Genomic DNA, 23,772 nt, shown 5'->3' on the forward strand with positions numbered 1-23,772 from the left:
CCCCTTTAATGTTGCAGAATCAAGAAATTGGGACAATACTGACAGTGTTGTCCTGCAAGCAAGTTCCATCTTGCCTGCATTTGGTCCATAGCCCTGAGACCTCTTCTACCCATGTACTTATCCAGAGGGCTTTTAAACATTGTCAGTGTGCCTGCCTCAACCACTATTTCTGGCAGTTCATTCTAAATTATCTTTGTATAAAGAGGCTTCCCCTCATATCCTTTAAGTCTCCACCTCTAATTTTAAACCAATGCCATTTTGTTTTTAGTACCTCCTTCCTGGGAAGATCACTATGCACTTTCCCTCTGTCTGTAACTCTCGTAATATTATATAACTCTATGAAGTCACCCCTCAATCTCCTACATTCCAGAGAATAAATTTCTAGTCTATGCAATCTCACCTTGTAACTCAGGACCCTACATCCAGGCAACAACCTGTAAATCTTTTCTGTACTGTTTCTAGTTTAAGAACATCTTTCCCATGTCAGGGTGACCAACCTGTTGTTTCCAGGATTACTGAAGTGTTTGTACTCTCAACCTTCAGCCCAGGAGGTGAAAATGCTGTCTGCTGAGCCATGACTGGCATTACATACAAACATAGAAACATAGAAAACCTACAGTACAATACAGGCCGTTCGGCCCACAAAGCTGTGCAGAACATGTCCTTACCTTAGAAATTACCTAGGGTTACCCATAGCCCTCTATTTTTCTAAGCTCCATGTACCTATCCAGGAATCTCTTTAAAGACCCTATCGTATCCGCTTCCACCACCGTCACCAGCAGCCCATTCCACGCACTCACCATTCTCTGTGTAAAAACTTACTCCTAATATCTCCCCTGTACCTACTTCCAAGCACCTTAAACCTGTGCCCTCTCGTGTTAGCCATTTCAGCTCTGGGAAAAAGCCTCTGACTATCCACATGATTAATGCCTTTCATCATCTTATACACCTCTATCAGGTCACCTCTCATCCCCCGTCACTCCAAGGAGAAAAGGCCGAGTTCACTCAACCTATTTTCATAAGGCATGCTCCTCAATCCAGGCGACATCCTTGTAAATCTCCTCTGCACCCTTTCTATGGTTTCCACATCCTTCCTGTAGTGAGGCGACCAGAACTGAGCACAGTACTCCAAGTGGGGTCTGACCAGGGTCCTATATAGCTGCAACATTACCTCGCGATAATTACATTATCCCTTCTCACCGAGAGAATGCTTACGCTGCCACTTCACGGACACACGCTGGGCATTTCACTCACCGAAGGTACAGTCTCCACCACCATCTCGTAAGTGTCCCCACCAATCCCAAAGCGCAGCACATCCCCTGGTGCCAACCGAACCGCTGCATTCTGGATACGACAGTCATTAACAAAAGTCCCATTTACGGAGTTCAGGTCCTGAAGGACAAACCAGTTCTCGGTATCACTTAGCTCAATCAGAGCGTGGCGATCTTCGATTCCTCCGTTCTGGAAAAAAGAATTAGTGGTAACATTTAAGAACATTTGCATAGTTTCTCTCTTGTCAAAATATTGAAAAATGGTTCACATGCAATTAACGGCTGCTTAGTCATGCAGACAGGAAGGCACAACGTTGTTGGTATATGGTACTAATTAACTTCTGATAAGCTATTGTCTACACGATGTTTTCTTGGAAAATGGGAACTCACTCTGTATATAACAACACCCATTAAAACTAATGAAGAAAAGGGTCAGTTAATTTGCTTTTGGTGGGGTGAACGCAGGACATAGAGCACAAGAAAAGGCCCTTCAGCCCACAATGTCAGTACTGAACATGATGCCAAATTAAACTAAATCTCTTCTACCTGCAAGTGATCCATATCCGTCACTCCCTGCATTCTTGTACGTCTATCTAAAAGCTTAAGTCCTACAATCATATTTGCTTCCACCACTACCCCTGGAAGCCCGCACCAGCCACATACCACTCTGTGCAGAAGACTTGCCCCTCTCACTTTAACTGGATACCCTCTGGTGTTTGACATTTGTATCCAGGGAGAAAAAAATATTCTGACCGACTACCCTATCATAAACATGAGAAGGTCTGCAGATGCTGGAAATCCAAAGCAACACACACAAAATGGTGGAGGAACTCAGCACTTACAGAAAGTGTAAACAGTTGACATTTCGGGCCAAGACCTGTAGAAGAGGCTCGGACTGAAGCGTTGACTATATATTCATTTCTATAGATGTTGCCTGGCTTTCTGAGTTCCTCCAGCATTTTGTGTGTGTTGTCTACCCTAGCTATGCCTGTCTTAATTTTATAAGTTTTTATCATGTCTCCCCTCAGCCTCCGACACTCTACAGAAGGCAACCCAAGATTGTCCAATTTCTCCTTATAGCTTATACATTGAGGAGGGAGGAGAAGATGGAATCACGACGCAGCGCACGCTGCCGTTCCGAATGATATCGTGTGTGTGACTAGGGGCCGTGCACAATCCTGATTTGATGGAGACAGCTGTGAGAAGCACGGAGGAACACCTGCAGAAACTTCTGAAATGCCCGCTTCACTGCTGCTGCTACTGTGTGATCGAGAATCTCCGGAGGGGAAGGCCCCAAATCCTCAGCTTTGCCTGTTGCCGGGGTCGGGGTCAAAGCGTTCGGCAGAGATGGTGCTCGGTGCTCGGTGTCGGAGAGCTGGTCGGAGGCTCGGAATTTTCGGACGGACTCGGAGTTGGACTGTGGTCAGATGCTTCCAGGATGCTGCATCGGCAAGTTTGTGGTGCTGGAGGTTCACCGTCTGCGTGAGATGGGACTTTCAAGAGACTTTGAGATTTTTTACCATGCCCATGGTCTGTTCTCTATCAAATTACGGTATTGCTTTGCACTGTTGTAACTATATGTTATAATTATGTGGTTTTTGTCAGTTTTTCAGTCAGGTTGTCATGTGTTTCTGTAATATCATTCTGGAGAAACATTGTATCATTTATTAATGCATGCATTATTAAAAGACAATAAAAGAGGACTGCATGTCCTCATAATCTAATCTAATATCCTCTAATCCAGGCAGTAAACCTCCTCTGTCCTTTTTCCAAAGTCTCCTCATCCTTCCTATACTGGGCAAGAGAACTGTACTCAATATGTAGGTTGAGGAAGGAATTCCAACCAACTCTGTAAAAGTCCCATCTCTTTCACATGCCATTATGAATTTGTGTTTGTTCTACAATGGCACACTACTGGAGTACCAGATAAGCATATGTGGTCAGTTTAATCAAGGAAGCTCTGTATTGTCTGGACTTTGAAAGTGGAGGCAAATACTGAAGGTCCCTTCAGCCTGGTGGGTCAGCCCACTGAACTGCATGGCTTATTAATGTCAAAGAGCCCTCACCTTCAAGCACACGTCAGAATCCTCGAGTCGACCGATGTACGTTGTCTTAGCTTTCAGTGGATGGATCTCACTGGACCCTTTTAGAAAACCTTTCATTTCGTTTCCTGACATCTGTGAACAAATCGTATAAAAATCTGACAATAGTGAGACTAGCTTGAGCAAAGCTGGCAGCTGCATATGGTTTTGTGGTAGATGCAGAAGTGACACAGTCCATTTGTACCCCTAGATGGTTCCAAGTGAACTGTGGGCTAATTAGGAGATCCCTTGGAACCTTTAGATAAAGGAATAGACGTGCCCTCAGAAGACCAAAAGGGCTGCGGATAAAATAGTCCACACAGTTTATAGTAGCTGATTTTGTAAAGCAATTAAAGTAATAACAACGCTCATTTTCAAAGCGCATTTCTCCCTCCCCAAAGCAATGTCACTCACTGGCATTTCATTCCTTATTCCAGTCTGAGTGGGAAGCCCAACAATGGAAGGTGTCACAGTTGAGGCCAAACCTGTCCTCACTGTGGTCACAAGAGAATTGGATCGGTGGTTGGGCTGGTGCAGTTGGGTGAGTTATGGTACATCAACTCTCAGCCCTCTTTGTCAGCCCAGAGGAACCAAGGCCAAGCAGGGGATCCCTGCTGTTCCATTGGTGAAGATCAGGTAGCCCAATGTCCTCGGAACCTGCTGCTGTGTGGGATTGCAGGGTGGGAGCAGATTGCTCCTCATCTCACTGGTTCACCTGTCTCCCACTGATGCCCCTCCCCAGCCACATCTCAATTCACCCCTCCCCCACTATCTTTCCAACTCAATCACATCCCCTTCCTGAGCACTCCAACTCAACCATCCTAATACCACTGCCCCAACCCAACTGCACCCCTCCCTTTCACCTGTCCCCCTCTGATGCCCCTACCCAGCCACATTTCAATTCACACCCCCCACTATCTTCCCAACTCAATCATATTGCCTTCCTGAGCACTCCAACTCAACCATCCCAATACAACTGCCCCAACCCAACTGCACCCCTCCCTTTCAACTGATGCCCATACCCAGCCACATCTCAATTCCCCCCACCATCTTCCCAACCCACCCACACCCCGTCACTCACGAGCATCTTAACCCAGCCACCCCATCCATCCGCACTACCTTCCCCACCAGCACTTCCAAACCTTCAAACTGTCCCAACGCCAACGCCATTCCCTCGACCTGATCAAAACTCACCCTCTATCTACATAATCGTTCCCCAAAAATGCCACATCCCGTTCCCTTCTGACGACCCCAAGCCCACCGACAACTCAGCCATCCCCTAACCTAACCCCGCTCCTATCTCCCCAGTGACGGCCCCAACCCAGCTGAGCATACTTTACAGGTAACTGCGGACATTTTCACTGAGAGGAATGAAAGCGTCCCGGAGCCGATTCCTGACGCTCTCGGAGAGTGGCCGAGCTTCGTGCCGGGACTCACCCAGCGTTCTGCCGTCCCGCCGCCCGGGGCTCGTCCCTGCCGCTCCGTTGTGCCGTGTGTCGAGGCCGTGTACAGCCGGCTCCATGGAAACACCAGTTCCGCCTCCAGGCTGGAGTGACAGGAGAGGTGATGGGAGGAGACGGAGAAATGGGACGGGTGGGTTGGAGATCAAGGGAGGATTTAGGCGAGAGGGGAAGAGAAGAGAAAGCGGCTCTTCAACGTCCCAAATGGGTTTAGGCATCTCTGCGTTTAGTACAGAGATTTCTGCCCAGTATTCTCCCAGCTGGATTTTGAATGGGTTCTTTGAAAGTGTGAAAACAAAAATTCCGTGTTGCTGGATGTTTCCTGAAAGTAATTCTCAGCCTTTCTTGTTTTACCAATTTCTTTTTATAATTTGCAGTGTTTAGCGAGAGGACACGACGAAAGTCCGTCTGCGGGACATTGGTAGAAATGACCAACTTTCCCCCCAGCTCTTAAAGGAGGTGGCTGAATGGATGCTGAAAGGCGAGGATAGAGTGGACGAGGAGAGTCTGGGGTCCCAGGGCACGGTCTCGGACCCTTCGGAACTGAGTTCTCCGCCACAGGGGACTGAGGAGTCCGAGTGATTGTGTGTATGGAAGGCAGGGGTTGCTAGATTCGTGATCGGTAGGGAGAATTTAAGGACTACACGGAGAAGATGGTTGGGGGGGGGTGGGAAGAGTGTGGAATCAGCCCCAAAACGAATGGTGGAGCATTTAGAGTTTTGCATGCAGTTCTTTCCGTGGGACTACAGGAAGGAGATGGAGGATTTGGAGAGGGTGCGGAAGACGTTCACCAGGGCATTGCCTGGATTAGAGAGCATTCGTTATAAGGAGAGGATGGACAAAATGGGATTGTTTTCGCTGGAGCGGTATACAAAATTATATTAGTCTTTTTACCAGGGTGGAAATGTCAAACAGTAGAGGCCATGGCTTTATAGAAACATAGAAAATAGGTGCAGGAGTAGGCCATTCGGCCCTTCGAGCCTGCACCGCCATTTATTATGATCATGGCTAATCATCCAACTCAGAACCCCGCCCCAGCCTTCCCTCCATACCCCCTGATCCCCGTAGCCACAAGGGCCATATCTAACTCCCTCTTAAATATAGCCAATGTACTGGCCTCAACTGCTTCCTGTGGCAGAGAATTCCACAGATTCACCACTCTCTGAGTGAAGAAGTTTTTCCTAATCTCGGTCCTTAAAGGCTTCCCCTTTATCCTCAAACTGTGACCCCTTGTTCTGGACCTCCCCAACATCGGGAACAATCTTCCTGCATCTAGCCTGTCCACTCCCTTTAGGATTTTATACGTTTCAATCAGGTCCCCCAGTGTTTTTTTTAAAAAAAACAAGAACACCACACACGAACACACACACACACACACACACACGAAATATGGGCCCAATTCCATGTTGTATGACTCTACAACACCAAAGGAGAAAATCACCAATGAGTATCTGTCACAAAACTTGTTTTTGAAAATGGACAAGTAATTCTCCCAAACACTTGTGGAGTCTGGTTTCGTGAGGAGTATTTAGGGTGGGTGTAAGTAACTCAGATAGCTGAAAAACATTGCCAAGGGAAGCAGATACAATAGCAACATTCCAGAGGCACTTGAACAGAGAGGGACTGGAGGATAATGGACCATGAGAAGGCAGATGAGATTAATTTGGATTGGCGTCATGGTCAACGCACACCATGAGCCAAAAGGCTTGCTCCTGCACCATATGTATGTAGAGCAAGGTACCGTCCATCTCTAAGTTTCAGTGGCTTCTGTGCAGCCAGTGCCATGCTTGGATTACACCGTCTGGGCAGAACACATCCTGCTAGATCTGTGTCCTGGGAAGTTCAAGAAACAGCTGATTCCACGACTTATTCCATTGGTTCTGCGCTGACTGGAGAAGAGGGCTTTCTCCACTTGAAGCCGTCCTGTGACGTGAACAGAACTCACACCGATCTCTTCTGTCATGAGCCCACAAAGGGATTGACTAATCAGCATTCAGAAATTTCCGCCCCAACATCCTCAATGTCCACTGCTGTTGGTGTGATTTGTGATGGGCAATATAATGTACAAATAGTTCCTGGCCTCAGCTTTTTCCAGGGGAAATGTTGATCCTGACACGAGCTGTGGTGCAGAATTATTTGCTGCAAACTCTGCTGGATATTGGCTTTAGCTGAGGGCAGAGATGGGTGAGCTCTGATAAAGTGAGATTCACCTTCAGAGAATGAGTATTTGTGTGACAGCGGTAGCCAATAAACAAGCAAAGAAACCCAAACACCAGGTCGAAGAACAGGACCTCAAGGGTGGCGTTCTCAGGATTGCTGCCAATGCTACGTGACAGTGATGGTAAGAATTGGAGGAGATGGCAGTTGAATGCGTGGCTGAGGAGTTGGTGCAGGGAGCAGAGTTTTAGATTTTTGGATCATTGGGATCTCTGCTGGGGAAGGTGGGACCTGTACAGATTGGATGGGTTGCACCTGAACCCAAGGGGGAGCAATATCTTTGCAGGTAGGTTTGCTAGCATGGTTCGGGAGGGTTTAAACTAATTTGCAAGGGGGATGGGACCTGGAGCGATAGAGCAGTGAAAGAAGTGCATGGAGTAAAGCCAGATCTAACATATAGAGAGGCTTTAAGGAAAGAGAAGCAGAATAAACGGTGTAAAGGTAGTAAGGCAGAAGGGCTGAAGTGTGTGTACCTCAATGCAAGAAGCATCAAGAACAAAGGTGATGAACTGAGAGCTTGGATACATACATGGAATTATGATGTAGTGGCCATTACAGAGACTTGGTTAGCACCAGGGCAGGAATGGATTCTCAATATTCCTGGATTTCAGTGCCTTAAAGGTATGGGGGGGGGGGAAATGGGGAGGAGGGGTAGCATTACTGGTCAGGGATACTATTACAGCTACAGAAAGGGCGGGTAATGTAGCAGGATCCTCTTTTGAGTCAGTATGGGTGGAAGTCAGGAACAGGAAGGGTGCAGTTACTCTATTGGGGGTATTCTATAGGCCCCCTGGTAGCAGAGGAGCAGATTGGGAGGCAGGTTTTGGAAAGGTGCAAAAATAACAGGGTTGTATTATGGGTGACTTTAACTTCCCTAATATTGATTGGCACCTGATTAGTTCCAAGGGTTTAGATGGGGCAGAGTTTGTTAAGTGTGTCCAGGATGGATTCCTGTCACAGTATGTGGACAGGCCGACTAGAGGGAATGCCATACTAGATCTAGTACTAGGTAATGAACCGGGTCAGGTCACAGATCTCTCAGTGGGTGAGCATCTGGGGGACAATGACCACCGCTCCCTAGCCTTTAGCATTATCATGGAAAAGGATAGAATCAGAGGGGACAGGGGAAGGGCAAATTATGAGGCTATAAGGCTACAACTTGCAGGTGTGAATTGGGGTGATGTTTTCGAAGGGAAATGTACTATGGACATGTGGTCGATGTTTAGAGATTTCTTGCAGGATGTTAGGGATAAATTTGTCACGGTGAGGAAGATAAAGAATGGTAGGGTGAAGGAACCATGGGTGACAAGTGAGTTGGAAAATCTAATCAGGTGGAAGAAGGCAGCATACATGAGGTTTAGGAAGCAGGGATCAGATGGGTCTATTGAGGAATATAGGGAAGCAAGAAAGGAGCTTAAGAAGGGGCTGAGAAGAGCAAGAAGGATGCATGAGAAGGCTTTGGCGAGTAGGGTAAAGGAAAACCCCAAGGCATTCTCAATTATGTGAAGAACAAAAGGATGACAGGAGTGAAGGTAGGACCGATTAGAGATAAAGGTGGGAAGGTGTGCCTGGAGGCTGTGGAAGTGAGCAAGGTCCTCAATGAATACTTCTCTTCGGTATTCACCAATGAGAGGGAACTTGATGACGGTGAGGACAATATGAGTGAGGTTGATGTTCTGGAGCATGATGATATTAAGGGAGAGGAGGTGTTGGAGTTGTTAAAATACATTAGGACAGATAAGTCCCTGGGGCCTGATGAAATATTCCCCAGGCTGCTCTATGAGGCGAGGGAAGAGATTGCCGAGCCTCTGGCTAGGATCTTTATGTCCTCGTTGTCCACGGGAATGGTACCGGAGGATTGGAGGGAGGTGAATGTTGTCCCCTTGTTCAAAAAAGGTAGTAGGGATAGTCTGGGTAATTATAGACCAGTGAGCCTTACGTCTGTGATGGGAAAGCTGTTGGAAAAGATTCTTAGAGATAGGATCTATGGGCATTTAGAGAATCATGGTCTGATTAGGGACAGTCAGCATGGCTTTGTGAGGGCAGATCGTGTCTAACAAGCCTGATAGAGTTCTTTGTGGAGATGACCAGGCATATAGATCAGGGTAGTGCAGTGGATGTGATCTATATGGATTTTAGTAAGGCATTTGACAAGGTTCCACACAGTAGGCTTATTCAGAAAGTTAGGAGGCATGGGATCCAGGGAACTTTGGCCAGGTGGATTCAGAATTGGCTTGCCTGCAGCATGCAGAGGGTCGTGGTGGAGGGAGTACATTCAGATTGGAGGATTGTGACTAGTGGTGTCCCACAAGAATCTGTTCTGGGACCTCTACTTTTCGTGATTTTTATTAACGACCTGGATGTGGGGGTAGAGGGGTGGGTTGGTAAGTTTGCAGACAACACAAAGGTTGGTGGTGTTGTAGATAGTGTAGAGGATTGTTGAAGATTGCAGAGAGACATTGATAGGATGCAGAAGTGGGCTGGGAAGTGGCAGATGGAGTTCAACCCGGAGAAGTGTGAGGTGATACACTTTGGAAGGACAAACTCCAAGGCAGAGTACAAAGTAAATGGCAGGATACTTGGTAGTGCGGAGGAGCAGAGGGATCTGGGGGTACATGTCCACAGATCCTTGAAAGTTGCCTCACAAGTAGATAGGGTAGTTAAGAAAGCTTATGGGGTGTTAGCTTTCATAAGTCGAGGAATAGAGCTTAAGAGTTACGATATAATGATGCAGCTCTATAAAACTCTGGTTAGGCCACACTTGGAGTACTGTGTCCAGTTCTGGTTGCCTTACTATAGGAAGGATGTGGAAGCATTGGAAAGGGTACAAAGGAGATTTACCAGGATGCTGCCTGGTTTAGAGAGTATGGATTATGATCAGAGATTAAGGGAGCTAGGCCTTTACTCTTTGGAGAGGAGGAGGATGAGAGGAGACATGATAGAGGTGTACAAGATAATAAGAGGAATAGATAGAGTGGATAGCCAGCACCTCTTCCCCAGGGCACCACTACTCAATACAAGAGGACATGGCTTTAAGGTGAGGGGTGGGAAGTTCAAGGGGGATATTAGACGAAGGTTTTTTACTCAGAGAGTGGTTGGTGCGTGGAATGCACTGCCTGAGTCAGTGGTGGAGGCAGATACACTAGTGAAGTTTAAGAAACTACTAGACAGGTATATGGAGAAATTTAAGGTGGGGGGTTATATGGGAGGCAGGGCTTGAGGGTCGGCACAACATTGTGGGCTGATGGTCCTGTACTGTGCCGTACTGTTCTATGTTCTATTTTCTACTAGAGAATTTGGAGATGCTGGAAATCCAAAGCAACACACACAAAATGCTGAAGGAACTCAGCAGCTGTGGAAAAGAGTAAACAGTTGACATTTCAGGCCAAGACCCTTCATCAGGACTGGAAAGAAAGAGAAATCAGTAAGGTGGTGGGGGGGGAGGGGACGTAGTACAAGGTGGTAGGTGATAGATGAAACCTGGAGAGGGAGAAGGGAAGTAAAGAGCTGGGAAGTTGATTGGTAAAAGAGATAAAGGGGGAAATCTAATAGGAGAGGATATAGGACCATGGAAGAAAGGGGAGGAAGAACTCCAGAGGGAGGTGATAGTCAGGTAAGGAGATAAAGAGAGGAAAACAGGAATGGTGAAAAGGGGAGATGAGAGATCCCCCTCTCCCCTGATCTCCTTACCTGACCATCACCTTCCACAGGCTCTCCTCCTCTCTCCCGTTCTTCCATGGCCCTCTATCCTCTTCTAACAGATTCCCCCTTCTCCAGCCCGTTAATTCTTTCAGCAATCAACTTCCCAGCTCCTTATCTCACCCACCACCTTGTAGCTCTTCCCCCACACCCAACTTCTAATTCTGACCTCTCCTCTTCCTGTCCAGTCCTAATGAAGGGTCCCGGCCTGAAACGTCAACTGTTTACTCTTTTCCATAAAAGCTGCCTGGCCTGCTGAGTTCCTCCAGCGTTGTGTGCGTGAAGCAAAGAACCTCACTTCTGTAAGTCAGTCTAGCAGATATTACTGTCCTATATGTTCAGGGAATGTGCATAATCTGGTCACCAATTAAGAGTTAATTGCAACTGGAGCCTTTAGGCAACTATTAAGCACAAATAATCAAATATTAAAAACAATTCAAACTAAGTCACTCATTACCTCACCTCAAGTTAACTGATTTTTAACCATCTTTAGTACTGCTGAGACTAGGAGGGTGAGGGGAGGAGAGAGAAACAAAATAATCAGTCCTCTCGCAACCAATATCTGTGCAGTGGGATAAAAATAAATGAGTTTTGTCTATGTTGTATTAGACAAAACACACCAGATGAAAACATAGATCAGTTAGGCAAGGTCTTGACTGCAGCCACTTGCCCCATAAGTTCAAGAAATTTACTTTAAAAATCCTGCACTGAAGTGGTACAGGCTTTAGTCTGAAGTTAAGTAAAATTCATGACCATTCACTTCTCCTGCATTGCTACCCACCCCAACCCCCCAGTATGCGTTTGTAGCTTCCCAGGACTGAAATGAGTATTGCACAGAAATTGTGACTGGAAATCACATGGCATTGATTAGGCACATGGTTTCAGGGAAACTGCAAGAAGTGGAATACCACACGTCAAAACTATTCCACTCAACATTAAACAAGATGCCTAACAGTCTGGATATTGGACTCGAAGTACTCATTTGTCTTTCTTTAATCATAAATCTACTTTGATTTGCTGTTTTCACTGTTAGTGGATTTAAAAGGTTAAGTTCCTTGCTGGAGTAAGCTTTTGCCACCAGACGTCAGTATACAGGCATGAAGGAGGGACTTTAGTTTCCTTTTCAGAAACTACATGGTGTAATGAAATAAAGAAACAGCGACCTCTAAAGGATGGCTCTCCCTTTGGAACTAGGCTTCAATTTCAGGATGATTGGATGACGCAAAAGCCATCATTTATTTGCTACTGTGTGGAAGGTTTGGTGTGGTTACAGGGCCACTGCCCAATTTGCAATAAAATAACTTCAACATGACTGAACAGTAACGATGATAACAAATTTGCTCAAAAGTGTTGAAAAGGTCTCCTGAAGTGGTGAATCACTTGGACATTAATGATACCTGGCAATGCATGAAGTTCCTGGTGTCCCAACCAATATACATATCACAGCAACAAAACCATCAAAGCTGTGCCATTGAGAGCTGTTGGTGTGTTCAATAGGACAGTAATGTCCTATTTACATAGAGAAGATGGGCACTTTAGAGGTATAATGTCATTACCTGGGTACAGAGTACATCAAGGTACTCTTGAGAGCACAAGTGTTTGAGATCGGAGCCAGGGCGAGGTGGGGATTAGGCTCTGCACTGATGGTCTTAGGAAGCCAAAGCACCAGGGCACGGATGAGTTGGGGTCTTGGTGGATCAGCAACCAGAAAGGAGATTGGAAAACTGCAGGAGAGGCGTCATTATCCCTGGGGGGGGGGGGGGGGGGAGTGGGGAGATGATAAGTCTGTGATATACTTTAGTAGTGTGGAATGATAACAATATAATAAAGTTTTCTCAGAAGAAACCAATGCTTCCCTCAGTAATTGTTTTGGTTACGATAGACCGCTTGAAGCTGAACAAAGATATAATTTCAGACTACTTATAGCACATAGGAATTTGGAGAAACAAGAAATTAACATTTATTGAATATAATGCATTTAATTGCATAATGGCACTGATGCTTCGCAGTAGTTCAACAAAGCTAAAAAATGGTTTGTTGATGACCTTTGTTTGTATTAAGTGTCTAAGGCTTCTTGCTTAAGTGTCCAACAATAATCAGCCAGCATTGATGGATTCCAGTTGCCCTGATACCATTTTTCCATCATCGCTACGTCTTGATGAAACCTTTCACCATGCTCGTCACTGACAGCTCCAAGATTTACAGGGAAGAAGTCTAAATGGGAATGCAGAAAATAAATCTTCAGTGACATGCTGCACTTCATGGTCTTGTATGCTTGAAGCATGTCTCAACCAGCTGCACATACTGTAGTTTGGTGCTCTGTAGTTGCCAAGAAAATTTTCAACAACATCCTTGAATGCCTTCCATGTGATTTTTTCCAATCCCACTAGAGGTTCTTTTGAATTTCCTGTCAATGATGACCTGTTTGATTTGTGGACCAACAAAAATGTCTTCCTTAATCTTGGCATCAATTATTCTGATTTGAAATATAAGTTGAAGTAAAAAATATAGGCAACTTTAAAAAAAGGTAGATGATAGGGAAATTTCATGGTGATTTTCATGGTCACCAGCTCAAAATCCGCAAGATACACCCAAAAATATTCAGGAAGTAAACCCTTTGTTGTCCAGTGTAATTGATCACACCTTAGAAAAACCACGTCACCTGAACTGTAGTTCATGCAGAAATCACTCCTGGCTGTGCAGTCTGTTTTCAGCCCGTTCTGGAAGTTCCTGTCAGAATCAAAAAATCATACCCCCTCCCATTCCAAATAACTGTCATTCCCCGGGGGTGGGGGGGAGACACCAACATTGACCAAGTTCACACCAAAGTTCAGAATCTCAGAATTTTAACACACGCCAGAATTTTCAAAGTACTTTATTTCTGAATAAATAAACTAAAACAAAACTGACTTTTCCCATCTGCAATCATTTTAAAACAATAATTCAATTCACCAGTGCTCAGTTGAGAGTTTAGTACAAAACAGCACTCCAAATTAAACCATCAATAAACCGTCAAGGCTGACTCTACAGTCCAATGGATACTGCCGACAAACAATTGGATTGAATTGAACATTAACCATATGTGACACTTCACCAGGAATATTAGTAAGAAATAAAAGAGTTGTAATTAAGTAGAATAATGCCATACCAGCACAAGATAGGCTATTTCAGAAAACATTTAAGGAAGATTTAGCTTGTAGGATACACATACAACTTGTTACTTTGGAACATCAGGCTATAGGAAACATGCTGCAACCACCGAGGTAAATATGATGAAACTTTTCTCAGCTGTGCAGTATGTGAACTTTAAACGGGAATGGTTTGTATATTTGGAGAATACTTCAAGAAGAATGACTTCTGGAAACCTTTGTCAGTTGTTCAGTTTATAACTTTCCTTCTACGTCCTAAGCTAAAACATTGTCTCTCGCCCTTGTTCCCAGTTGCAGCAGGTCTTCCTTCTAAGACAATAATCCCATTTTCCCCAGAGGGTGCACTAGTGATACTCACCAGCTGATTGCCTCTGGAGCATATAGCCCAGGACCCAAGTGGTCAACGTTGTCTGCCACCATCTCCTGTTCAAATAACAGCCAAAGCTTGCTGCCCAGTGCTCCCAAATCCCTTCCATGAACTCAACTTCCTCTCAAAATAAGACACCAATTTTCCAGAAGGCATTAGACTATTTAAAAACAAAAAAAAACTCGAACTAACTTTGAAATCTTTGTATTATTTACAGAACTATAGATGTAACCAGGACTAAGTATTGAATTAAACATATCAATTATAGAAAATTACCAGCAGTTGCTAATCAAAGAATATCAAATATCAAGGACCAGAAACTTGGATCAGTGAACCTTAATTAGCACGTGGTGAATAGGAAATCTAGGTCATTGCCACAGGGAAGACGAGTAAAATGCATTTGTGGTACATGGAACTATTGTGAATGAATGTTTAAAACAAAATATACAGTTCACGATTCTGGCCCTGCAAGCTTGCTTGGTGGGAACTACTTTCAGGAGTGTAACAAAGAAACATGAGAGGGCAACTACGACAAACAGTGAAATATTATAGGTGAGTTTTTCTTAAAGTGCATCAATATTAATGCTAAACTAGTTGGAAGCTCCAAGTTAAACAATTATATGTAATTTGAGCTGCTAGTGGGTGGGAGATTATTTTCTGTAATGAGGTGATTGTGGTTGGGTGCTTTGGAAATGAATACAAAGAGAAGATGGGTCATTCTAAAATGGCAATGTAGTCACTTCAATCATACGTATCCCCCTTCAGACTGGGAGAGTAGAAAGAGAATTAGATAAAGGACAGTGAAATAAAAATTCCCTGCTGCCTTTCCCCATCAGGGACAAGCATTGATATTCCTAGGAAAAAGTGTTCCTTTCAAGTTTAGGATATCAGAAATCAGAAGTCAGGGTCCATTCACAATATCAAACTTGTGAGAAGGCTAAAACCTGTTGTCCAACAATGCCAACTCCTATCCCTATTATAGCTCCCCCAGTGTTCAATGTTGGGCACTATTTCCCAGTTGTTATATTGAAGATGCTTAGGATTCCTGTGAGAACAAGCAGCACAGTCAAGATACACTGTTCCTACTTACAATGAACATAATCAAAAGATTTTAATTTCCATGAAACCATCAGGCATCATAGCTATATTTTAATATTCAACCAATTGCTATTTTCTATCCGCAATACTGGAGAAAACAGAAAGAGGTGCACAACAGACTATCAACCTGCTTTTGTCATTGGCTACCAATACTGAATGTTAATTATCCCATAGACCCTTTGCCAATTTTAATGAGCTTTCATTACACAATACTGAAAGCATGATTTTGTGCAAGAGGTGTTGATGCTCTCATAGGGAATCATATTTCCCCCCCACCCCCCACGTTAGTAACCAGCTCGTCGCATCGTGAACATGGTTAGAGACAATGCTTTGGGCTTTGTTTGTGAACTGTTGTTTCTAAAGCAATGCTCCCACCAACTCTTGGAGCAGACAATGCTCAAAAAAAAAGGAGTCATTTTTTTTTTAGCCTCGTTCCATGTGAATTTGTGTCCAGTTTTCTCTGAAGATGACAGAGCTCAGTGTTTTTAAGTCAGAATTAGTGATCAATATTTTAAAAACACCTAACAACTGTGATACTGTTGTGTAATATCCCAGCAGGCCACGGGATCACAACACTCACTTCTCTGGTATTTGGCTGTCAGAATCTTGGAAGCACTGATTGGTAAGCAATACCAATTGGTGTTCTCTTGGTGCCCAAACCACAAAAGCATCACACATCAAAGCTTCTCGAGAAGAGTTTCTTATGAAATTCCACACCTGGAATTTTCCATTAAAATCGAGGCTTAGGGGAGAGATCATTGCTGGCACTGTTTAGGACTTTGTTAATCATTTGTAGGACTTCTACTTCTATTCTGAAACTTATTTAATATAGAAGTTATCTTTTCAACCTATGTCGAACCAAACTCATTATATAAAGAAACGAAACTATTCACAAAAGGATTAGATTTTTCTTTAAATAGTTGTTCCCTTCCTCACAGGATTTCAGATTGATACCATTAAGAGGCAAACCTCTAAAAGATGAACAGCAAGAAGAGTAATGAGAGTTTGGGATGGCCCACAGATCAATCCTATCCCCAACAAAACCCTTTGCACAAGAGCTGATCTTCTGGAGGCTCCAATGACCTCAGCCAAGGGTCCACTGTTGCAATCTAATTTACTCTAAGGACTGGGAACAAATCCACAAGACAACATCTGCTACTAGAGACAAACTAGCATCTATTAGACAGGACCCAGATCTCTGCTGCATCACCTGTCAATAATATGCTCCATATAAAGGATGTCATAAAGGTGCAAACAGCAGAGAAGAGGAATGGCAATCTAGGGATGAAGGTGTAGACCAAGTCATCCAGCTCTTTCATTAATTCTTGATACTTAGTTCTCAGCTGAATGCACAAATCACATGTAAAAAATAAATGTGCAGATTAACTTAGAGAGACGGTAAGCATCAAGGAATCTACAAACTAGGACACCCATGCATTACATTTGTAAAACATGCAGACAGACAGGATCTACCAGGTTCTCAGGAGATGTTGTGATATTTAGTTATTCCATCAACAGGCTTGACATTGTGTGCCAGATCAAGATGGCTTTGCACTCTCAAAACTTTTCTCCATTCCTTCCTCGTACTGTGGGGGTGGGGTCAGAGGCTCCAGGTTAACCGTTGGATTGTTCGTATTGCTCAGGTTGAGTCTAAACCTCTTGAGGTGGGATTTGTCTGAAAGGATCCGACGGATCTTTTTTGAGCTGAACCTGTGCCCCAAGTGAGATGTGGACCTCTCATCCCTTGGTGGGTCCACACTGCCTTCCGGGTTCGGGTCCTGATTCGAAGACGATGGCAGGCCAACCTCAACAAGCGACTCGTAGGAAGGAAGCGAGACCATATTCTGCTCTCCTAGGTTGGCTTCAGGGACTTCTGGTGGGAGGACACCATCTCTTTGCATCACCTCATCGTAGCTGGGCACAGCCAATCTGTTGTTGTTATCTGCCACTCTGTTAAAAGAGAAATACAAGTTTATCACCCAAGCTACAGGCTTAGGGCACTTGGCCCATTTCTTAACATTCTGCTTCATACTGTACATGCAAACTTATTTTCTGCTTTATACATGTGAAACGCTGCTGGATGTGATCTCAAGATGAGATATACAAATTAAACTGACTGTTTGGATTTAAGTATGGTACAGAACCCATCCATCTACTCAACGACTCTTTCTCCAACTGTCTTCCGTGGATACAAATGGAGTGGACACAACTTGCATCAAAGTAGACCAACATAGCTGCAGCTCACATTTCAACATCATGCTCTTCTCTGTTGAAGGTGGTGTGGAGCAGTTTTAAAGGTCCTACTGAAGCAATAGATGCTTGTACTAATCGAGACCACAAGGAATCGCTGGCCAATGTCTGTGGGACCACCAAAACCCATCAGATGTCCACATCAATAAAATCATCAGTGATAGAGAATGGGAGCCAAGTTTAAGTCATGCTTTCAAAAGTCTACGTATGCAGAGGACAACTGTGGCTGGTTTCTGGCCAAGATTCACTTGGCTTTAAAGGATTTTTAATATAAAAGAGCACAGGAAGCCTAACCAGTTTTCATATTTTGCTCTAAGCAAATTAACTCCCAGTGTTTGGTTCTCCGTCACGCAAATGTCACCAGTCTGAATCACCAACTGGGGCTTATTTAAGGGCAGGCAAGTGGCCTTGTTTCACAGCTTTAGTGTGTTGGGGGGAGTGCAAATGTTTCATAGTAGGGTATATGAACAGTAATATTCCACAAACAACAATAGGACAAAATTATATGAGGAAATAATGAATCCCAGGACAGCTGTCTGCTCTGTGAATGATGTTACGGAGATCTTTTAGAGCCTTTCTTGTGACAACCTCATTTTAACATCTTCAAAGTGGCAATGCAGCATCGTTACAGATTAAGAGCACTCTGCGGAGGCAGATCAGCCCAGAGGCAAACACCGACATTCAACAGCTATATTCAGCACAATGACAGCAACAGTGAAACCACTGTAGGCAGCACCTCACAATTCTGATCAGGTCAAATCAAATAATTAATGCAGATGAAAATAAAAAAAAAGTCAGAAATGCTTAGCAGGCCAGTCAGTAGAGAGAGATAGAGAGAGAGAGATAGAGAGAGATAGAGAGAGATAGAGAGAGAGAGATAGAGAGAGATAGAGAGAGAGAGAGAGAGAGAGAGAGAGAGAGATAGAGAGAGATAGAGAGAGAGAGATAGAGAGAGAGAGAGAGAGAGAGAGAGAGAGAGAGAGAGAGAGATAGATAGATAGAGAGATAGAGGCTGTTAGTATTTCACTCAATAACTCTTAAGAAATAAGTAATTTAATCAGATGAATTTAAAACTTCCAGTAATAATTATCACACATAATACAGACACTGGGAATTGGGTATGAAAAGCAGCACTACTTTAATTTTTAAATAAATAAAATCTCAAGGTTGGAGCTAACAATGGAAAGTTTGGTAACAAAGGTGCCGAATGGAAGCCAGCAATATTGGCTCTGGACCGTGTGGCTGAGTTAAGGCTTAGTGAAGCCATTGTTGGTTGGTTAAAGGTACAAAATGTGATGAAATAAATTCAAGGAAGACTTCCAATGACTTAGTGGCCGATTACATTACTCCAACGGGTAAGATTTGAACAGACCTGTAAATTCCAGATTTCATCCCTAGTCTGGCTACCCAACTATGACAGCATTTTCATGCATCAAGACTAGTGAATCGAGAATCTGTGTTCCTCATCCAGTGCTCCCTTACTGAAAAGAAATCACGGTCAACTGCACAGTAATTACCCACAACCCATTTTCAAGGACTTTACAATCCAATACCTCATTATTTATCGATGTGTTTACTTTTTAAATTACTTGCCCAATTTGCTTTCTTTTGACAATTGGTTGTCAGTGTTTGTGTATAGTTTCCCCTAAATTCTATGGTTTCTTTATCTTTCTATAAATGCCTGCAAGAAAATGAATCTCAAGGCAGTGACATATATACACTTTGATAATGACGTTGCTTTGACTTGAGATAATGGAGATGAGGAAGAAGTAAGCCTCCTTTCTTGCACTTATCCTTGTAAGTGCAAGTGCTACACCTGCCCTTACACCTCCTCTCTTGCCACCATTCAGGGCCCCAAACAGTCCTTCCAAGTGAAGCAACACTTCACTTATGAGTCTGTTGAGGTCATCTATTGCATCCGGTGCTCCTGGTGCGGCCTCCTCTACATCGGTGAAACCTGATGCAGATTGGGGGACCGCTTCGTCGAGCACCTCCGCTCCGTCCGCCACAACAGACAGGATCTCCTGGTAGCCACCCACTTCAACTCTGCTTCCCACTCCCATTCAAATATGTCCATACGTGGCCTCCTCTACTGCCATGATGAGGCTAAACTCAGGTTGGAGGAGCAACACCTCATATACCGTCTAGGTAGTCTCCAGCCCCTTGGTATGAACATAGAATTCTCCAACTTCCGGTAATTCCCTCCCCCTCCCTTCCCCTATCCCTATGTCACTCTGTCCCCTCCCTCAGCTGCCTACCACCTCCCTCTTGGTTCCACCTCCTACTACCCATTGTTTTCCCCTATTCCTTCTTCACCTTTCCCGCCTATCCCCTCCCTGCTTCCCTTCTCCCACCCCTTCATCTTCCCTCTTACTGGTTTTTCACCTGGAACCTACTAGCCTTCTCCTTCCCACCCTCCCCCCACCTTCTTTATAGGGCCTCTGCCCCTTCCCTCTTCAGTCCTGACGAAGGGTTCCGGCCCGAAACGTCGACCGATCTTTTCCACGGATGCTGCCCGACCTGCTGAGTTCCTCCAGTGTGTTGTGAGTGTTGCTTTGACCCCAGCATCTGCAGATTATTTTGTGTTTAAGAAGAAGTAAGCACTGGGTGACCTGTGAAGAGTTCCACAACGTGGCAGAACTACTCTGGTCAGCAGAGTTACCGATGGTTCCAGCTCACACTGAGCAGGGGAACTGCAGAATGCAGGCTGTGGTTTCCCCACCACGTGTAACCCCTTTCCCTAATTACTGATCATGCAGTAGAAAATGACACGGGATCTCTTCCCATTATGTCCATCAAAGGGAGTAATGGCAGATAAGGAATAAGGAAAGTGGCTGTACTGACATTGTATTACACACATGGATACCCTGATCCAGAAAGTTTTCACCCTATCCAGCTTCCTGATCTCTCCTCCTATTATTCTTCAATAAGTGTCCAATCTCTGCCACAGTCTACAGTAGCCCAAAGGTTTACTGGTCGTTTGGGGACTCTGACAAGCTTCCATGGGGATCAAACAAGATTAAACCAGATCAGAGTCTCTCAAAGTCCAACCCCACGTGAGAGGGGGAAAACGGTTAACAGGGCACTGGTGAAGCTGTATAGTCCAATCCCCCTCCACAGTGGACGCAATGGATTACCGAAGTGTTGATGAACTCCGACTAGACCATCATCTTCAGAGGACGATGGAGATGGGAGATCATCAATGGTTTATGGTCCACTGGAAACCAAGGGCCCCAACAACAACACAAAAGCAGGTCAGAGAGAGGCAGAATCAATAAGTGTGGGTACACTTCCAAGGCACAACCCAGCCGAGATAAATGATGGGATACAGGTATAGATCACTATGCTCTAGGTACATCTGAAGTGTAAGTTCTAACCATCACTAAGGTAAATCCTGCAGCGCTTCTCAATGGCAAATACGCCAGTGTGCAAAGGGAATCATCAAAGATCCTCACCACCGAGGCCATGCCCTTTCCTCACTGCTGCCATCAGGGAGAAGTTACAAGTGCCTCAGGACTTGAACCACCAGGTTCAAGAACTCTTCATCCTTTTTCCTTTTGTTTACACACAGTCCTGATGAAGGGTCTCAGCCCAAAACATCGACTGTTTACTCTTTTCCATAGATGCTGCTTGGCCTGCAGAGTACCTCCAGCATTTTGTGTGTGCTGACAGCATCAGGATTGTCCATATAACATGACTACAGCAAAGACCAGGACCTTCAGGTCTGAGGAGCAAATGGGGAGCAGGATTTTGCTGACTATGTGGAAGAACAGAATGTCACTGACCGTTCTGGTAATATGGATGACTCCGACTGCACGTTCGTCACTTCCTCCTGTGATCTCCTCCTCTTCTTCTCCCGAACACTCAGACAGATCGAGACCAAGAGCAGGAACACCCCACCAGCGCACAATATGTAGGACACCTGGGACACCTTGTGCTTGGACTGTTCAGCAGTTGACGAGCTATTGTTCCCACCTTGAGCTTCTTGTTCCTTACCAAACCCTGGCACAATACTCCAGACCATCATCAGGATTCCAAGTGCAAGCATTCCAACCCCCAGGGCGGTGAGCGCATACTGTACGCCACCAGAATTTTCAGAGGCCATGGACAGTCGTGTACTTGATTACCTCTGTCTATCCTAGACCACACCTGTGCATTCCAACAGCAAACTAAGGGAAAAGACCAGCACTTCACCACAAGCCGACTGTGTCCACAGATTTACTTCAGTCGCACACCTCATAATGGAACCTGTAAAAGAAAGATAAATGTTAGAAAATAAAGCTGCAATTGTATAGCATCCTTCACCTCCAAATACTCAACCAACATGACAATTATAGAGGTGTATAAGATGATGAGGGGCATTGATCGTGTACACAGTCAGAGGCTTTTTCCCAGGGCTGAAATGGCTAACACGAGGGGGCATAGTTTTAAGGTGCTTGGAAATAGGAACCGAGCGGAAGCCAGGGGCAGGTTTTTCCACACAGAGAGTGGTGGGTAGATGGAATGCACTGCTGGCGGTGGTGGTGGAAGCAGATATGGCAGGGTCTTTTAAGAGATTTCAGGATAGGTACATGGAGCTTAGAAAAATAGACAGCTATGCGCTAGGGAAATTCTAGGCAGTTTCGAGAGTAGGTTACATGGTCGGCACAACAGTGTGGGCCGAAGGGCCTGTAATGTGCTGTAAATTTCTCTGTTCTGTGTTTAACCAGGGATTTTTTTTTCCCCCTATGTGAAATTTTGCAGCGACATAGCACTGATAAAGTTAGACTGATTTTAATTCAGTACTGTTTGGAGACAGGCACTAAAATCTACAATCAAACAAAAATGGGCTTGGATTCAACTTGTCTATGGAAACTGGCTGTTAAGACTTCCAAACTAATGGGACCTGACTGGACATTCCAACCTAATATTTATTTAGATTAGTTTGAAAAGCTGACATTTCAATCCACACTGAGAAGGCTGAAGTGTCCAAATGTAACGCAATTCTACAATGATACAGAACGCCCCCAAGCCTGATTTATGGTGGAGTCGTTTTTTTCCCCTTGTTCTTTGCTTTTCACTATATCCATTTCAATCCATTTCTCTCTCCAATATTTTTATTGAATCTTCAGGCTGTTAAATTATTTATTAAGAGGTTCTACCATCAATGGTACATGATGCCAATCATAGTGGGATTCTGCTTCCTGCTTTTCTCTTGGTGATTCTTTTTATTTACAATGCAATTACTGAAACCAATGGAAGATTCACTCCCAAGCTGAAGAACAGCGAACCCTTGGAGTACAGTGTAGCCAACTGCACGGTCATGCACTTTGGTAGAAGGAATAAAAGTGTAAACCGTTTTCTAAATGGGGAGCAAATTCAGAAATCAGAGGTGCAAAGGGTCTCGGGAGTCCGAGTGCAGGACTCCCTAAAGGTTAACTTGTACGTTGAATTGATGGCAAGGAAGGCAAATGCAACTCAAGAGGAGTAGAATATAAAACCCAGGGTGTAATGCTCATGCTTTGTAAGACCAAAAGATGCAGGAGCAGAATTGGGCCATTTGAGTCTGCTCCAAAGCATTGGTCAGAACACACCTGGAGTACTGGGAGCAGTTTTGGGCCCCTTGTCTAAGAAAGGAGGTGTTGGCATTGGAGAGGGTCCAGAGGAGGTTCAGGAGGTTGATTCTGGGAATGAAAGAGTAATGTATAAGGAGCATTTGATGGCTCTGGGCTTGTACTAGGTGGAGTTTGGAATGGGGAGGGGGTTCAGATTGAAACCTATCAAATACTGAAAGGCCTAGACAGGGTGGACGTGGAGAGGTTTCCTACAGTGAGGTAGCTTAGGACCAGAGTGCACAGCCTCAGCGTACAAGGATGTCCCTTTAAAAAGGGATGAGGAGAAAGTTCTTTAGCCAGATGGTAGTGAATCTATGGAATTCACTGCCACAGATGGCTCTGGAGTTCAACTCATTGGCTATATTTAAAGTGGAGGTTGATAAGTTCTTGGTTAGTAAGGTCATTCAAGGTTACAGAGAGAAGACAGGAGAATGGGGATAAGAGGGATAATAAATCAGCCATGATGGAATGGGGGAACAGATTCAATGGGCTGAATGGCCTAATTCTGCTAAGTTTTATGTCTGGCCTAGGTTAAAATTAAAAATAACAGATGAACTATAACGCTACAGAACTGTCTCTAATTGAG

General features: G+C 44.5%; 2 protein-coding genes across 6 annotated transcripts in view; both read right to left on the reverse strand.

Annotated features, from left to right (window-relative positions):
- The window catches only part of LOC140188792 (forkhead-associated domain-containing protein 1-like), a 149,224-nt gene extending 138,416 nt beyond the window's left edge, over window positions 1-10,808 (reverse strand). For 2 of the 5 annotated variants that reach the window (XM_072245440.1, XM_072245437.1), the window contains exons 1-4: window positions 6,554-7,141; window positions 4,790-4,898; window positions 3,338-3,448; window positions 1,255-1,461 (exon numbers count right to left, since the gene is read on the reverse strand). In XM_072245440.1, coding sequence (XP_072101541.1) covers window positions 1,255-1,461; window positions 3,338-3,448; window positions 4,790-4,898; window positions 6,554-6,597 — 471 coding nt within the window. In that variant the 5' untranslated portion in view covers window positions 6,598-7,141. Of the gene's footprint in view, window positions 1-1,254; window positions 1,462-3,337; window positions 3,449-4,706; window positions 4,761-4,789; window positions 4,899-6,553; window positions 7,143-10,719 lie in introns of those variants that run through there. The other 3 variants (XM_072245436.1, XM_072245438.1, XM_072245439.1) reach the window with 3 other exon arrangements.
- A 2,779-nt stretch (window positions 10,809-13,587) lies between these two features.
- Window positions 13,588-23,772, reverse strand: part of LOC140188627 (transmembrane protein 51-like) — a 45,854-nt gene continuing 35,669 nt past the window's right edge. The window contains exons 2-3 of the mRNA XM_072245071.1: window positions 21,378-21,840; window positions 13,588-17,292 (exon numbers count right to left, since the gene is read on the reverse strand). Coding sequence (XP_072101172.1) covers window positions 16,881-17,292; window positions 21,378-21,697 — 732 coding nt within the window. The 5' untranslated portion in view covers window positions 21,698-21,840 and the 3' untranslated portion in view covers window positions 13,588-16,880. The remainder of the gene's footprint in view (window positions 17,293-21,377; window positions 21,841-23,772) is intronic.

The sequence above is a fragment of the Mobula birostris genome, chromosome 27 (assembly GCF_030028105.1).
Source record: "Mobula birostris isolate sMobBir1 chromosome 27, sMobBir1.hap1, whole genome shotgun sequence".
In the NCBI taxonomy this organism is placed as follows: Eukaryota; Metazoa; Chordata; class Chondrichthyes; order Myliobatiformes; family Myliobatidae; genus Mobula; species Mobula birostris.